The 19,390-nt window shown below is 33.5% G+C and overlaps 1 protein-coding gene across 1 annotated transcript in view; it reads right to left on the bottom strand.

The window, feature by feature from the left end:
- Positions 1-18,199, bottom strand: part of LOC149776908 (uncharacterized) — a 77,623-nt gene extending 59,424 nt beyond the window's left edge. The window contains exon 1 of the mRNA XM_089941615.1: positions 17,833-18,199. Coding sequence (XP_089797741.1) covers positions 17,833-17,896 — 64 coding nt within the window. The 5' untranslated portion in view covers positions 17,897-18,199. The remainder of the gene's footprint in view (positions 1-17,832) is intronic.
- Positions 18,200-19,390: the final 1,191 nt, after the last annotated feature.

Raw genomic sequence — 19,390 nt, 5'->3', positions numbered from 1 at the left:
AGCATACATGATTTTATTATCCATTTCTTAAAGGTACAACAATAGAAAACTATTTGAAGCCAAGCTTAAAAACTTAAAGTCATCAATAATCAATAAACTGCTTGCTAGAAAATAAAATAATACCTTTGATTTGCATTTAAGACGTAGTATTTGTTCAGCGTGAATTGTTTGGCTATAAATAATGTAGAAACAATGTGAATAAACCATTTGTAATTCATTATTATCTTTACAGAATGAAGGGTTTCATTTATTTAAAAGAGAACTGACACATATAAATTGTATCGTCAAGAAGTATGCAACTTTAATGATGATCAAAGAGAATCGTATGCTAAAATCGATCATAATAAATAGCATATTAATCTACAGCTCAAGAAGCAAGGTACGTTCACTCATTTCATTTCTGTCAAATGTTCATTCAAATGATATTTTTCACTTATTTCTGTCAAATGTCATTTCAAGTGAATAGTTTCATTAAAATGAATATTTTCACTTATTTCTGTCAAATGTTCATTCAAATTATATTTTTACTCATTTCTGTCAAATGTCCATTCAAATGATATTTGTTACTCATTTCTGTCAAATGTTTATTAAAATGATATTTTTCATTCATTTCTGTGAAATGTTCATTCAAATGATATTTTTCACGCGTTTCTGTCAAATGTCCATTCAAGTGAATATTTTTCACTCATTTCTGTCAAATGTCCATTCAAATGATATTTTTCACTCATTTCTGTCAAATGTTCATTCAAATGAATATTTTTCACTCATTTCCGTCAAATGTCCATTCAAATGAATATTTTTCACTCATTTCTGTCAAATGTTCATTCAAATGAATATTTTTCACTCATTTCTATCAAATGTCCATTCAAGTGAATATTTTTCACTCTTTTCTGTCAAATATTCATTCAAATGACATTTTTCACTCATATCTGTCAAATATACATTCAAATGATATTTTTCACTCATTTCTGTCAAATGTTCGTTCAAATGATATTTCTCACTCATTTCTGTCAAATGTTCATTCAAATGATATTTTTCACTCATTTCTGTCAAATGTTCATTCAAATGATATTTTTCACTCATTTCTGTCAAATGTTCATTCAAATGATATTTTTTACTCATTTCTGTCAAATGTTCATTCAAATGATATTTTTCACTCATTTCTGTCAAATGTCCATTCAAATGAATATTTTTCACTCTTTTCTGTCAAATGTCCATTCAAATGATTTTTTCACTCATTTCTGTCAAATGTTCATTCAAATGAATATTTTTCACTCATTTCTGTGAAATGTCCATTCAAGTGAATATTTTCACTCATTTCTGTGAAATGTTCATTCAAATGAATATTTTTCACTCTTTTCTGTCAAATGTCCATTCAAATGATATTTGTTACTCATTTCTGTCAAATGTTCATTAAAATGATATTTTTCATTCATTTCTGTGAAATGTTCATTCAAATGATATTTTTCACGCGTTTCTGTCAAATGTCCATTCAAGTGAATATTTTTCACTCATTTCTGTCAAATGTCCATTCAAATGATATTTTTCACTCATTTCTGTCAAATGTTCATTCAAATGATATTTTTCACTCATTTCTGTCAAATGTTCATTCAAATGAATATTTTTCACTCATTTCCGTCAAATGTCCATTCAAATGAATATTTTTCACTCATTTCTGTCAAATGTTCATTCAAATGAATATTTTTCACTCATTTCTATCAAATGTCCATTCAAGTGATTATTTTTCACTCTTTTCTGTCAAATGTTCATTCAAATGACATTTTTCACTCATATCTGTCAAATATACATTCAAATGATATTTTTCACTCATTTCTGTCAAATGTTCGTTCAAATGATATTTTTCACTCATTTCTGTGAAATGTTCATTCAAATGAATATTTTTCACTCTTTTCTGTCAAATGTCCATTCAAATGATATTTGTTACTCATTTCTGTCAAATGTTCATTAAAATGATATTTTTCATTCATTTCTGTGAAATGTTCATTTAAATGATATTTTTCACGCGTTTCTGTCAAATGTCCATTCAAGTGAATATTTTTCACTCATTTCTGTCAAATGTCCATTCAAATGATATTTTTCACTCATTTCTGTCAAATGTTCATTCAAATTATATTTTTCACTCATTTCTGTCAAATGTTCATTCAAATGAATATTTTTCACTCATTTCCGTCAAATGTCCATTCAAATGAATATTTTTCACTCATTTCTGTCAAATGTTCATTCAAATGAATATTTTTCACTCATTTCTATCAAATGTCCATTCAAGTGAATATTTTTCACTCTTTTCTGTCAAATGTTCATTCAAATGACATTTTTCACTCATATCTGTCAAATATACATTCAAATGATATTTTTCACTCATTTCTGTCAAATGTTCGTTCAAATGATATTTCTCACTCATTTCTGTCAAATGTTCATTCAAATGATATTTTTCACTCATTTCTGTCAAATGTTCATTCAAATGATATTTTTCACTCATTTCTGTCAAATGTTCATTCAAATGATATTTTTCACTCATTTCTGTCAAATGTTCATTCAAATGATATTTTTCACTCATTTCTTTTCTGTCAAATGTTCATTCAAATGAATATTTTTCACTCATTTCTGTCAAATGTCCATTCAAATGAATATTTTTCACTCTTTTCTGTCAAATGTCCATTCAAATGAATATTTTTCACTCTTTTCTGTCAAATGTTCATTCAAATGAATATTTTTCACTCATTTCTATCAAATGTCCAGTCAAGTGAATATTTTTCACTCTTTTCTGTCAAATGTCCATTCAAATGAATATTTTTCACTCTTTTCTGTCAAATGTCCATTCAAATGAATTTTTTTCACTCATTTATGTCAAATGTTCATTCAAATGAATATTTTTCACTCCTTTCTATCAAATGTCCATTCAAGTGAATATTTTTCACTCTTTTCTGTCAAATGTCCATTCAAATGAATATTTTTCACTCATTTCTTTCGTCAAATGTCCATTAAAATGAATATTGTTCACTAATTTCTATCAAATGTCCAGTCAAGTGAATATTTTTCACTCTTTTCTGTCAAATGTCCATTCAAATAAATATTTTTCACTCTTTTCTGTCAAATGTCCATTCAAATGAATTTTTTTCACTCATTTATGTCAAATGTTCATTTAAATGAATATTTTTCACTCATTTCTATCAAATGTCCATTCAAGTGAATATTTTTCACTCTTTTCTGTCAAATGTCCATTCAAATGAATATTTTCACTCATTTTCGTCTACTGTCATTTCAAAAACAATAGCTTCACTTATTTCTGTCAAATGTCCATTCAAGTGAATATTTTCACTCATTTCTGTCAAATATCCATTCAGTTGAATATTTTTACTCATTTATGTCAAATGTCCATTCAAATGAATATTTTTCACTCATTTCTATCAAATGTCTATTCAGTTGAATATTTTTTACTCATTTATGTCAAATGTCCATTCAAATGAATATTTTTTTCACTCATTTCTGTCAAATGTTCATTGAAATGAATATTTTTCACTCATTTCTGTCAAATCTGTCAAATGTCCATACAAATGAATATTTTTCACTAATTACAGTCAAATGTTCATTTCAGTGAGTAGCTATATATATATATATATATATATATATATATATATATATATATATATATATATATATATATATATATATATATATATATATGTATATATATATATATACGTGCTTCATTCCATGTGTATTTATGTCTGGGAGCGACAGTTTAGTTATGATCATTATTCAAAACCTGTGATGCCTCAATGATATATTATCAGTAACTGAACAAATTTAGTCTAATGCCAATTTCGAAAGTGGTTATATGTGTGAATTTTTATTTATCTAGAAGGAAATAATAAATGGTTATAGTTGAATGATCCATCTTTTGCTTTCTCCTATGTATGTCATTTGCGATCGCTTCCCAGAGGGACTTATTACCTACGGGTCAGTGCCCACTAATGAAGTCCAAGTCTATTTTATTTTACAAGAGCTAGATTTTAGCATTATTGGTACTGATTTAAAGGTAATTGTTTATTCATTAGAATACAAATATTATGGCGTGGTTGTCTTGGTGTATTTTGGCGGCATTGGCCAGTAAGACATTATTGTTAGTCTGGAAGTGAAATATGTGACTTTGTGCACGTCGATTTCAGTCTAGCCTCTCACAAAATGCTTCAATACCTATTACAAGGACTTTATCACGAGTTCAGCTGTTAAGATACTCTATATTAATATCTGATTTATTAAATTTCGACACACTAAAAAGTTAAAAAATGACCCCAAAAGTGTAGGGACTAAATATGAAAAATATTTGTAGTCTGAATACTTTCAGTGTATTGGTCGTAAAAGATTTAACATGAAATCCTGAGTGTATTATTAAATGTAGACGGATGAAATTGTGACACTCAGAATATCGGATTTTATGAACAGAACGATGACATTATAAATTAAAATGTTTTAATGTTTGTAATAATAATATACGACATTTTCTCGTTGAAATGCTCAGTATCTCATGTGACACGAAAACTGACTGAACTATTACAGACAATGTGGACCATAGGAATGATATCTCAGAAATACAAGGATGCATCCATCATGCAAGCCGAAAGGCAACAGAAACTGCAGTGATAACCATCGAAGCATTTCCTTACTGTTAATATCCAGCATATTCATAATTCTATTTAATCGACTTGTGCATCAGATTAATCAAGGAATCCTTCTTGAAAATCAGCGTGGTTTCAGGAAAGATCAAACGACCACATAAATAGTGTTTGCAACTCGTGAACTCGAGGAGAAATACCAAGAAAAGAACTTCAACCAATGTGCGACATTCGTCCACCTGACTGAATTCTTTGACAAAGTCAGTAGTGGTGGCCTTTGAAAGGTTATGACACAATTTCGTAATCCAAGGAAATTCATCCAGATTGTTGGGCAATTACATTAAGGCATACTCGCTCCAATCGTGAGTGACGAGAGGTCATCTGAACTGTCCCCTATTACTAATGGAGTCAAACAAGGCTTTGAGTTTACACCAGCCATCTTCTGTTGGATGTTTTCTGCCATGCTCACTGATGCCTTCCATGACTTTGACATTGGGATCGATATCAGATATAGGACTGACAGCTAGCTCTTCAATCTGAAAAGACTACAGGCGAAGAAGAAGTCAAAAGAAGTAACTATTTGTGGTCTCCTATTTACTGAGGAATGTTAGCTGAATGGCAAATCTGTGTCTGACTTACGAGATAGGACGAACCATTTTGCCTTCAGATTCTGACACTTGTTGTCTAACTATCGGTATCAAGAAGACAAATGTGACATACAAACATGCACCAAGAAATCCTTACACACAGCCTCCCATCGCAGTAGATGGCCAAACCCTCCTGCATTTGACAAATTCACTAATCTGAGCTGCTTACTGCCACGTGAAGTCCACGTCGATGATTAAACCACTGCCAGGATTGCTAAAACAAGTGTAGCTTTTGGAAGTCTACGCGTAAATGTGTGCCAGCACAGTGTCAGCAGTCCGCCAACAAAACTGAAGGTCTTCAGATCCATGATGTTGCCAACTCTGCGGTATGCTTGCGAAATGTGGACGGAGGTCAGACGCCAAACCAAGAACCAGATCCTTTTTCACATATGTTGCCTGAAGGAACTGATGAGGATAAGAAGACAGGTATATATATACATAACCTCAAAAACGTTAGTTCTGTCATCAACAGAGAAATGAGCGTAAGAGTTTAGTACGTTAGACCCTGCTTGGACTTGTATTTTCACATGGCATTGTCGTCGATTATAGTAATTGTCACTGAAACGAGTACCTGACACCATGAATGTCAGATGTCAGCGACCACCAAAGGTCTTAAGCACTAGTCATTATATCTGATCTAATATAAATTTACTTCAATTTAACTGGTTTGTCAATTTTATTGTTTTATTATTTTTCATTACATGCTATTGTAATGTAAATTTATTCACCAGAGATGATACCGTTTTCAGAAAATAGTTTGACCTTGACTGTTCGTTTTGTAAACACCAGGTGTTGATCTAGATCCTGACCTTGATTCAAAATTAGTTACAACCACGTAAATAAGTTATGTTTTTATTTTGAAATGATTGGTTGTTGTCCAGGTCATGATGGGACTACGCGTTTAAGATGTAAACAATTCTTTTTAATTTCTTAGAGTAAAATGATTGGTTTTCGTGTATGTAATCTTTAACAAGTATAAAATTTCGACGAGGTTGTGGAACATGATCACGTGACCCCCTTTTGCTTTTTAGAATACGATATAACCTTTGTTTTGGAGAGATATTCTCAGTGATAGTTGGGCTCTTAAACTGGAAGTTGCATGTTGTGCTGCTTGGAGTTATTTCAAATTACTTGGATTCAAAGGAATTAATTCTTTTTTCCAGGAAAATACGTGTGATCATATGAAATTGCTGAACAAGGACAGCTCTCATAATAATTTATTCAGATTTCCAAAACCGGAGTGATATTTCTTGTTTATACAAGGATATGTAGACTTTAACACTACATATTACAGCATACGTCTTCTTCCATCGTGGATTCTTCGTCGGGACTCGAACTTGAAATCATTAGAACATTTTGTTATTAGGACTTCAAAAATTGTATTCTTGGATTATTTTTGGATTTGATTCAAGAAAACCATAATTTCATATTAATTTTTTTCATTTTTGCAGAATTTTTCCAGAGAAATAAATTATTATATTTTTTCAAAGCTTGTTGTTTTCACTCTTTCTTGTGTTACTGTTTATTCGAGCCTAAACACGTAACATAAGAATTGCAATTTGCTGCACAAATCATTGAGAGCTATCTTGCTTCTCTGCCCCTGAACAAAATGCTTAAACCTGTACAGACCAAACCTGCAACTTGCTTTAAATACTATTCTTTGGTCAACTTTGCTGTCTAAATTTTGTTGATTTCGTCTTAAATGTTGGTAAGAAAATTTAATTTTGTGTTCACATTAATTTTGTACCTTAAAATGTTATTTAAAATTCTATCAACATTTAATCTATCAAATTTTCATTGTATATTTCTACCATGTTTTCAAATAGAAATTATCTTGTACTGCAATTAAGGTCTCATGAAAATTGAAAATTTCTATAATTAATGAAGATACTGCAAATTTAGTTTTGACGTCACAAAGTACTTGAGCACTCTCTGAAATATCAACACTTCACACTTTCTGTGCGTCGTCACACGCATTTGTGCTATGAAAATTAAAATAAAAATATTTGTTAGATAGACCTGAAATAGGCGTGCCATTCAAATATAAGAGTTTGGCTAAAATTAGCCATACTTAAGTTTGTCTGATAGGTAGGGCTATGGAGACCGATGACGGGTCCTGTGGTAGGAAGCACCCGGGCCTCTCTAGTTCTTCTTCAAACAAATTTTTCTTTTATAAAATTAAAAATATTGTTCGGCTCGGGACTCCTTACGGCCTCGGGCCCCGGGGATATATTCTCGGTTGCCCACCCCCTTTGTCGGCCCTGCTGATAGGACCCAGGAGACCATTATTACCTCCGTGTCAGAACACACGAATTTAGTCCCAGTCTTTGTTAAGAGCGTTTTTCCTGTCTCACATTTGTGGTGATACGTAAGTTGTATCTAGTCACTATTGGTATTGATTTAAAGGAACTTTGTTTATTCTTTAGAATATACACATTATAATGTGATTGTCTGTGAGTATTTTGACGACAGTGCACAGTGAGTAATGAGACATTGTTGTTGGTCCGGAAGTGAAATATTTGACATACTAAAACAATCCAACCTCTCCAGAAAAATGCCATACAGCCTATAACAACAACCTCAGTGTGAGTTTATCCTTGAATATAATTTAGCTTCACATATGATTTATTAGAATTTGGTTTCACTGGAACAGGCGTGGTCCTAGGATGTACAGGGCCCAAGGCAGCATGCGGGGCCCAAGGTAGCAAAAGTGATGAGCGGGGCCTCAAGCAAAAGTATCGCATTGCGGAGTTGATTTCCTGAAAGCGCGGGGCACAAGGTGGTTGCCTCGTTCGCCTTGCCCTAGGGCCGGGCCTGCACTGGATATTTCGGTACCGACAAACAAATGAAGGGACCATAAAAGAAAATAACTGATTTGAGTCCAGGTAACTGAAATGACGTAAGCAAATATATCCCAAGGGTTTTGGCTTTCTGCTGTCTCCCCACCCCCACCCCCTCTCTCTCTCCCTCTCATGTCAATAATAATAATAATAATAATAATAATAATATTAATAATAATAATAATAAATATAAAAAAACAGTCAGCAAGAACCACACACACACACACGCACACACACACTCACATACACACACACACATACACACACACCAAGAATACATAATATTGTGACCATTTTCTAAATGGTGAAAGTTCATGAGAAAACATACCTCAAAAGACTTCATGCAGGTTTGGATTTAGAAAAAGTAATGAGTCAAACTTTATACTAAGTCATATCGCATACCGACTATCTCTTGGTACATATATGTTATTATTTCAGAAAAGACGCATTTAATATCACTCATAAACCAGCAATACATGTACATTAGTTTCGAACCTGATATGTTAATGTGGTATCTGTTCTGTCTAAAATTCTATGACCGATACAAGGGACAGCTGATAAAAACACTTTCACTGTTGTGTTGAGATGCCGTAAAACACTTCTACACACGCAAGCCTGGCATCTGGAAGCAACAGTATTAAAGACCGAGTAGAGAAATTGATATAAGACGTGGGTATTGATAAATAGCTTCAATTTAAGCACAAGAAGTACATTAAGGAAAGGCAAGATACATTTTATAAAACTCCATTTACTTCCGGTGTGTATCTTCTGTGATACATTTATTGTGAACTACTTAGATATACATGTAAAATGACATTTGTCCAGTGTATAATTATATCGAGGCCAAGGTTTAAAGAATAGTATGTGGTCGAAAGAAAAATATTGCCAGATTAAATTTCATGTGAAAAAACATGGGTTCATATAACTGTTTCTGATATTAGTGCCGTACGGCATATTTAATGATATCGTACAACGGTTAAAACTGGATGAAAATAAAAAACAAAAAAACTCGTGGCATATTGATGTAAAATAATGATAGAATTTGGAACCTAAGTTACGAATGTAGTCTTGCTTCCTGTAAATGTAGCGTGATCGATGGGTTTTCGATGAAATGGAGCGAGATTGATCATTGAAAGTTTTGTACAATAATTGAAAGTAGATCCATCTCCAGATTCTAGGCTTTGTTTAAGTGTGTTGGCTTATATATACTTACCAGAGACATTATTTGCAGGATTGCTGCTGAAATATTTATTTATTCGTTATTTTGAAGGAAATGGAACGAAGTTAGAAAGAATGATGAAATTGCGAGAAAGTACTTAAATACATTGTGAAGATTATGTTTCAACGAATACTGTTTTAGTACGCGACGGCTTTAGAACAAAAATTCATACTTATATACACCCACCACCACCATCCACCCATGCAAAAACACACATGCAGGCAGGCACACACACAAACACACAGAGAGTAGCTAGCGGAAAGTCGTCCCCGATGATGATGAATCAATGCAGTATATATATATATATATATATATATATATATATATATATATATATATATATATATAGAGAGAGAGAGAGAGAGAGAGAGAGAGAGAGAGAGAGAGAGAGAGAGAGTATTTACAATATACAAATATCTAGATTGCAACGCCTAACTCGAATCCAGGTTGAGATTGTAGATATGTGTGTCTTCTGGTCCTCGTTTAACATTCTAAATTTGTAGCCAACATAATCGGAAATTTATAATTTCCAAATATGTATCGAAAGAAGGTTAAATTCCACTTGGGACGAATTCAGTAGAGTATTTTGTAATCTAAACGTTTCCTGGGCTTCTCTAAATTACTTTTCAAATCAAATCTGAGTCAACAATTAATAAATACAGGAAATTTCAAGTGGCAAGACTTGAATGGCTTACAAAATCATAATGACATTAAAGCGTGTTTTATATACTTCTCTCAAAAATTCTCCCACAAGAACCTGCACAAGAACCACGGAATAAAACATCCAATAGGAATGGATGATGATACATGACAAAGGAAGCGAATGACTGAATTTACGGGCAATGGACACATCAGAAAGAGAGAGAAGAAAGAGGTACCTTATAAAAACTATTTTGGGCTTATCAATATCCGCCTTCTCTAGAGACATTAGTGTCGAAATATCCGAGTTAAACAAAACCAAAATTGTTAGAAACTCAGTTAGTTCAAAAAGTAAATGGAATAAACGTCATTTGCATTTCCAGACCTAAACTATATAAAAAAAAAGAAACGATTTGATGCAACAAGATTAAGAACACTGACATTTTAACGGTTCCGAATGTCAACATTGACAATAATCGATTCCGGGCCTTTAAAGATTCCCTGCAAATGGTTATACAACCTGTGGTGTCAAAATGATGTAAACTTTAACTGCTAATCCTAGTCATGTTTATAGAGATTTATTTCTTTGCTGTATAGAAATTTGATTCTCACTTGAATATAAGTTAAAGACTGAGGATTTCCTAGAATAATTGGAAAGTACCGGAAAATCTTATTCTCTTCTTGGGACCGATTCTGCTGTTTGCCTCTTTATCCTGGTCATTCGCACTGAAAACAAGTCGAAATCCTGCAAAGTTTGATCGTACGTAAAGTGTCAAAACAAAAGATCAAGGGGTTTCTTCAAGCGTCCTGAGTTAAAGCTTGAGAAGTCGATGAAACGTTACAATCTGTATTCGCGAGGAAGGAATTTATCAGGGAGTTAAGTTCGGGCACGACAATTCGGCATAGGCCCTTTTAAACGAAGATTAACTTTCTACGTCATGCTGGTAATAGCTGAGTCAATTTCAGAGACAGACACATATTTTTACAAGAATTTCAATTTCAGAAACAAACATATTTTTACAAGAATTATATATAATATGCTATATAATTGTAGGCTAGTCACTTCTACGTTGACTTTGGAAATTTAGATGCTGCTGATTGCACTCAATTCATTCCGCGTTTTCCAAAGACAAGTAAATCGTAGCTGGGTGATCGTATTTCTCCAGCAAATAAGATCTGTTTATTCGAAACTTTAGAGACAAAGCAATATTCTCGGAGCAATCAAATAGGAGACATGTCAAAGAGAGACAATTTCTATTAACCTTTTAATTTTTTTCAAATCAATGTTTGTTATTCGTGACAAAATCTGGATGAAATAGTCGTAGCGATGAAACCTTATATTTGGGCTTATTTTAAGCATCAGAAACGCTTATGGGATTAGCAATGTTATAATACTAGAAAATAAAATAAAACCCGTGTTGACTTTGTCATTACCACCATGTTATCAAACTTTACTGGCGGAGAAACTCGCAAATTTGTTTGGCCTGTTCTAATGTAATTAGCTAGACTTAAAAACGTAATCTTGTAACTTTATAAAAACAATATCCTTTTATAAAATCAAAAAGGCATTTTTAAAAGTGTAAAATGGTATTATGATCGTAACTTATATTAAATACAATTTGAATTTCTAAAAGGTAATATATATAATTTTATGATGTACTTAGTGAAGTGTGTCCCTCTTCATTACGCATCATATACAGATTGGATAATGACACCATGTTCTCTCTCTCTCTTTCTCTCGTGGCTGATATCAGGTTAGTCAGTCCAAGTAAGCAAAAGTGGTACTCTTGTGGAGAAATGTACCGCCACGCATTCTTGCATTCTTACATCGGTAATCTTGCCTCCTTTTGTGATTGAGAAATTTCAAATGTAAGACCTAAGAATTGCACCAACAGCCAAGTAAAGTAAACCTTCTAAATTAATTCAAACACGAGAGGAAAACGGATTTATATTCCTCCTGGACTGAGAATTATCAGGCATCGAATCCAATAGGTTTCCATTTCCCTTCTGGACTGAGGTTACGGTTTCGCGGCAAGCTATTCCAATCAGGAGAGTGTCACTGAAATAGTGGCTAGAGGAAGAAAAGTGTGTAATGTAATTATTATTATTTGTTCATGTCGTCCTCCTCGAATACAATGGATCCAAGTACTTCGAAAACGCATGGCATGTTACTCTGACTAGCTTCACTGTGCGTTGCCATTCTTTCGTCTTGTTTATTTAGCGCCAACATGTCTATCTACTTAGATCCGAAATAATGCCTATTAGAGCTGCGACGTGTTTGGGTCCAAAATGCCTCTTTTCATATATATCACTACACACGTTGATTATAATTTACATTCAGAAGCTCGGGCCATGGGCGGAAAATTCTGACGTATCTGGTTGGTGGTATATAAGCTAATGATTTGAATTGATGGAGTGTGAGCCTATTAGAAAGAAAGAGATAGCTTAAGAAGACAAACCCTCAGTTATCAGTATCCGCTATATCGATACTCGTTTTCACTTCGCGAGTGAAATATTTCCTCAGATCTCTTTAAACAATGTGGATGTTATTTTTATTATGCATTTGTTAAAAGCGAAATCCATTGATGTGCATGGATTTTCTCCATTATGTGTCAATGCAATTAGCGGCTGCATTGCTACATCGATAAAAAATAACATAAATATTAACATTTTGGGGACAACACGTTTTAAAAATGTATAGATCGAGCATCAGATTGTGATTTTGTACCCAAGAAATGACCGTATGCGTACGAAAGCATAGAGATTTTGTATTTTCTTTAACACATTTCATGCATGATTGATACTGTTGGTGTGGGCTAGGTCTACTGTAGAAATATCAATAAGCGGTTAAGTGTGACAGACTTCAGCACCTAACATCTTGAAACAAATGATCTTAATTAATGTGATTTTATTTATATAGATCCTCTTTTTAATTTAGCTTATATCTATATTCAAACGTGACATTTCTGTGGCCTTGGCAAGCTCGGTTCGGTAGTGGACGATATGAAAAATTTTTGACCGTCACATGATTTCGGTTTACAGAGGGTAATCAACGCCCTATTTTTCCAACTTTTCCAAAGACGGATGTGATGCGAGTTAAAATTTTAAGAAGGCATACAATACTGTACAGGTTTGAATAACATAAAGACAAATATGTTTCCAAAATTTGGAAAAAGTAACTCTAAATGCAATACTGACACTTCGGCAATTGCAGTTGCGATTTTATTTTCCCCCAGAGATATTTCAATCCCGCACAAAGAAATATTCGATAAAAGACTATCTCTGAATATTTTTCGCTGGTCCAATTTAGCAATGACGACACAGACCTCTCCTGTAGCCTAAATATATAGAGCGTCCGCTTCGAACGCAGGAGGTCGCGGGTTCGAATCTCGGCCGAATGATACCAAAGCATTATAAAAATGGTAATAGCTAGGTCCTGGTTTAGCACTCAGCATTAAGAGGCTGCTGTTAGGACTGGTCGGCCTGGTGTCATGACAATGTGAGCGTGAGGGACGTGATGCCATATGCCTGTGGCATGATGCCTCATTAGGTGCAAGGCATCACTATCAACTGCCACACTGCAGACATCATTAAAGCTACGTTAAACACACACACACACACACACACACACACACACACACACACACACATAATGACGTCACGTAAGGTATGTCGAGTTGCAGGACATACTGGATGAATAAAGGAAAAGATCGTTTAATTCAATTAAACCAGTAATTACTTATGAAAATGACAATATCGTTGGGTACGGACTGCCGTCGGGCCCGGGAATGTAGCGTCAATTTGATTTGACCCTCGTGTTCTTTTCATGCCATACATTATAAGCTGTGGTCCAAGGTTTAACCCTGGTCAGTGCATACCCAGTTATATTGTTCTCTTCATATGCAACTATTGGCTTGAAATTTCGATAGTGTCATGATGCATATTGAATGAAGAAAAGCTTCGAAGGATATTTAAAAAGTAAATCAAACTGATATTTGGACTGGTTCTATTCTCGGTCTAACGGTCTAACCGTACCGCGCCATTCGTATTGTCAGGAGATGTTAATTGCATGCTGGCATGTCGTAAATATTTATAATTTTTGTCACAGAAAGCCGGCGCATATTTTAAAATAGAATTAAGAGACATTTATTCTTTGGATCGTTTCTGAAAACTTCTGAGAAGAGCGTGTGTTTGATGGAAATATGTTATTTACCAAAGCTCTTTTCATGAATGTAATGGTGTTATTATCGGGTCTGTTTATTAACTATCGCTTGGAAAAATTCTTTAAATGTGTTGTCATCGACAAAACGATCAAGAAAAATGATATTTACTTTTCAGGTTTGATACCAGTGCTCCGTTCAAGGAGTAGAATAAGCTAGTTGTTTTATTACAATGTCATAAACATTAATTGATACTAACATGCGCTTGTTTATAGTTCAGAAATGACTTCGTTATTTTGAAAAGAAAACAGTTATGTTTATGGTAAGTTTTTACACACCTTATGCTGATAAAAGGACCACAGCAACTTTGATGTAAGAATCAAGCGAAATCCATGCGGCTTTACAACACACCCACATAAAGATAAAAGGAAAACTGAGGGCAACCAATAACTACGATCAGCGAGATCCATGTGGTTTTACAGCACAACCTCATAGTGATAAAAGGACCACTGAGGGTAACCATGAAGTACAAGCAAGGTAGATCCATGAGGTTTTACAGCAGACAATCACGAGTCGCCCTCTCATTCTAGTTGAAATATTGTTTTTACTTGACATGTAATGTTTGGACATAATAAATTGGCATTAACCATTTTACTGCAATGATTCACCAACAACGTCTATTTACTGTAATTATACATCAGCTCCATGTAGCAACACGTGAAGCACGAGACAGATTGCTGATGACCTTACATTACATATCAAAAGACCTATTACATGCCTATGCTGATTTTGCCGTGACGCGAAACTTAAAATCGCCGTAACAGATAATAATGGCTGTATTACTCTCTCTCAACAACAAGAAAACAGCAACTGCAAGGTCTAAATTTGTACTGCTAGTAATGAATTATGTAGAGGTCACAGATGAAAATTTTTCACATCTTTAAGTTAGTCTATATCTTTTTCTCCAAAGATATTCTTCTGTTTTCAAAAGAAAATTGGTTGTTAGTCATGAGAACTCTAAATGGCTGATTAATGGCGAGAGGGCTGCATAATTTGTCACTTTTAAAATAACAAAAGTACTTATGTTGTCACTTACTAGAAAATTTTCACAATGAATGGCGCCACTGTTGCAGTTGAAAGAAAATCAAATTAAATGCAATTTTTGTGGAAACGTTTGCTAGTGTGGCTAGAGAGCTTTAATGCAGTATTACAAGACCTCAGTGACTCAGGTCGCATTAATACTGCAAAACGCAATGACTACTGCACTCAGGTCGCATTAATATTACAAAAACTCAATGACTGCTGTACTCAGGTCGCATTAATATTACAAAATCGCAATGACTACTGTACTCAGGTCGCATTAATATTACAAAAACTCAATGACTACTGTGCTCAGGTCGCATTAATATTACAAAATCGCAATGACTACTGTACTCAGGTCGCATTAATATTACAAAAACTAAATGACTACTGCACTCAGGTCGCATTAATATTACAAAAGCTCAATGACTAGTGTACTCAGGTCGCATTAATATTACAAAAACGCAGACACTGCTGTAATCAGGTTCCATTAATTTTATAAAATAACAAAGACTACTGTACGCAGGTCGCATCAAAATTCCAAGGGACAAATTATACAATAGCAATAAAATATGTTAAATTACTTAGTTTCTTTCAAGCAATTGCAAATTTGCTTTTGTGACGAATACATGAATTGTAAAGTCTTGCAAGACATATCGTAACATGAAATCTCTCTCTCTCTCTCTCTCTCTCTTTCTCATATATATATATATATATATATATATATATATATATATATATATATATATATATATATATATATATATATATATATATATATATATATATATATATATATATATATATATATATATTCATTTCGAAAACAATCCATGCTAAAACCAGAGCTGTATGTAATTTCCAAAGGAAACCAACATAATCACTGGATCTATTTAATTAGATCGATTTGGATGTATCTGACTGTGTGATTCTATTTTGTATATATCGATATTTGAAAATCTTAAGTTATCATACAAATTTGATCTACATTTATCTTATATTATTATTTGGTCTGCGATTATCTTATAGTATTATTCTAATGTAACACTTCTCTCTCTCTCTCTCTCTCTCTCTCTCTCTCTCTCTCTCTCTCCACTTAGACACATTGGCTACTATCCTAGTAGAAGATTCAATCAAGCAATGCCTAATGATAGTTTTAGCAATATACCTAGAGTTTCGCCAAATGACATATTGATGACGTAATGGACATATCATGTGTTCTTTCTTTCGCGAGTCAGAAATTCCACAGAAGCAGCTTTCTGGTAAAGCAAAGGTAAACCATTTAGGAACAACGCTGCAACGTGTATACAAAAATCTTGCTCTCACATCTGCAGAGAAAAGTATACAACCAGATTAGCTCTCTTTGGAACAGGACAATTCTACTGCTCAGGACGAATATCTCCTGCCCAAAATGAGCTTCTTCGTCGTGGATATGAATTCAATAATTCGGAAATATTCCTGATACTGTCACGATAAGAATATGTCATAAGACGGACTGTCAAGAAAATATAATAATGATGTTATGTATGTACATGTATATATATATATATATATATATATATATATATATATATATATATATATATATATATATATATATATATATATATATATATATATATATATATATATATATATATATATATATATATATATATATATATATATAGAGTCGTCAATATTTTCAAAGACTTCTAACAAAGTAATCCTTAAAGTAACAGCTACGTCACATCAAAATGTGCATTGCGAGATATATACAGTTTAATGGAAACCTTGTGTAAAACTAAAACATATATTTCGGGCTAAAAGTTTTAAATTAGCATAAACGTCCAAATAGTTTCATGTATCATCTAAGTTTATGAGAGTATGAAATAAATGAAAGCAGAGTAAATTCGGTGCAACACCATAACATTGGTACCCTATCAACGTAAAATCAAGCAACATTTTTAGACACCATGTATTCAACGAATACAAACTTCAAATATCGAAAAATAACTTTCCCATCGGAGGCGTTGTTGTTGCTCTGACTTGACATTCAACAAATTTTCAATACGTTCCAGTTTTGTCGAATGTTCGAGTATGCGTAGAATAATCTTTGCGTATTATATATCAACTGAAATGGCACGTTTCGGAAAATAATATTCAAAGGAGTGGGAACATTCCTATGACTCTGAAGGATTTCTTGGTCGGTTAAAAGTTTCCTGATATTTAAACGGAGCTCTGATGTTTTATATCTGATAGAAAGCGTAATTATTCCTATCCATGAATTTAATAGAATATCAGAGTTTTTCATTTAAACCGTTTGTATTCGAACTAGTGCATTGCAAGAAAAAGTGAAATACTATTATAAACAAATGGAGAAATTTGATCAAAGGGGGAATAAACTCGTAGAATGAAGATATGAAAATAATACTGGTGATGTAAAAGTAGATCAAATAAATGAAATATATTGCTACAATAGTTCAGTGATGGTAAACGAAACTTAACAAAGGCACCTTCTAAGGACAGAATAACGTCGATGTATCCAAATGTATAAAAGAGTGAATATTGAGATATAATAAAGTAACCAAACAAAAGAGATATTTATCAAAGTAAATAAACTCTACTTACAGTCAAAGGCATATTCTGAGAACGGGCTATCGTCGATGGCAATGATAACTGCTCGCCCCGTCATCCTTTAAAATGCCGCCACCGACTGCTAGCCAAAGAGGAAAGATAGATGTGAATTCACTAAGCAAATCAATTCAAGTCAGTCCTCCACAGTGATGACTCCGTACGACAGCGTTAGGCGTGCCTCACCGTTGTAATATGGCTTGATCTCCACGTATATGCCTTGATGCCGGTACTGAAGTTATCACGACGCAGACTAGCATCTAACCCTTGACGCTTTTACGAACATGGAATTCTGACCAGGTCTGGCGATAAATTTCAGTAATTTCATCGTAGCAGAGCCAATAGCACTCAAACAGTGAAGTGCAGACTAACCTGCCAAAAATGTAATCTCTTAGTAAGAAATATTATGTTTCAACATAGCCTCATTTTCAGTGAAGCTATAAGCAGCGATTAAAGAGGAAATAAAGCCGTATTAAATAGCCATCACTGTTTGGGGGCTAATTTATCTGCTTTTTCATTTGAAACTTTATCGCAATTGTATATGCAGTCATATCTGTTTGGTCCGTGTTTTCGTGATGTTCTACTTTATTTCTCAAGTGACAGCTGTTGTTGTATGCGCCTTTCCATAATTTTGCTAACAAATTCCTGTTCTCATTGGTGAAATATATCTCATTTTTATTCCTTTCCATTTTCGGCATTTAACTGACAAAGCATTGGGTTCCCTTCGACCCTTTTGCACTACCATTAACAGACTTTCCCAACCGCAGGAATCAGAGGGAAAAGACTCAGCGAGATTCATTTCAACTAATGTAAGGGCGTACATATGGTGCCGGTATTTTTCAGATGAACATGTATCGATCTCACACAATATGATATGTATGACGTTTTAGGTGTCCTTGGCAAGGCTCGATATGACACCATTTTTAGTCAAAGCACGATATTTGGGCAATTTATCATATTCTTGACTTCATTTAATCTAATCCTTCGAAGCACAACAAATGAAAACAAAAATAATCTCATGCTAAATTTTCTGTTTAAAAAAAAGTGACTATCGACAATGTTACTCAAATAAGATTTGAAGTCCAGCACTACTTTATGGAGTCTATTATTACTTTCATTGTTTACATTACTGCTAACTCTATACATGTTGTAATAAACCAAAGACATGTGTTAATTTAATTTTCATCTCCGTTTATAGCTTTGTTAATTTTTTGTGATTATTTGTTTGATTATTGGGAGTTTGTGTTGTGAAAAGATTTTCCAAGCCAGGTAATTAGCCAATTTCTAGGAGCAGACGACATACTGTATTTCATTCGTGAGACTTAATTGATTAGTTTCGTAATATGGCCCTCCTCAAATTTCTTAACTTTGAGATTTGTGTGGATATGTTAGGCATACGTGTCTAGTAATTTGAGACGTGAATAATTCTTTTTGTTGTGAGTTTGGATCGTGTATCCTGGTGCATAGCATGAAGTAATAATATTCGGCTTGGAAATGCTTACCGATGATTCATACAAGTGTGTAACAAGAAAAACCATATAAGTATGAAATTATA

The sequence above is a fragment of the Sinohyriopsis cumingii genome, chromosome 18, assembly GCF_028554795.1.
Source record: "Sinohyriopsis cumingii isolate HCF-2022 chromosome 18, ASM2855479v2, whole genome shotgun sequence".
Lineage (NCBI taxonomy): Eukaryota > Metazoa > Mollusca > Bivalvia > Unionida > Unionidae > Sinohyriopsis > Sinohyriopsis cumingii.
Note: the sequence above shows the minus strand (reverse complement) of the source record. Positions and strands in the feature narration are given on the sequence as shown.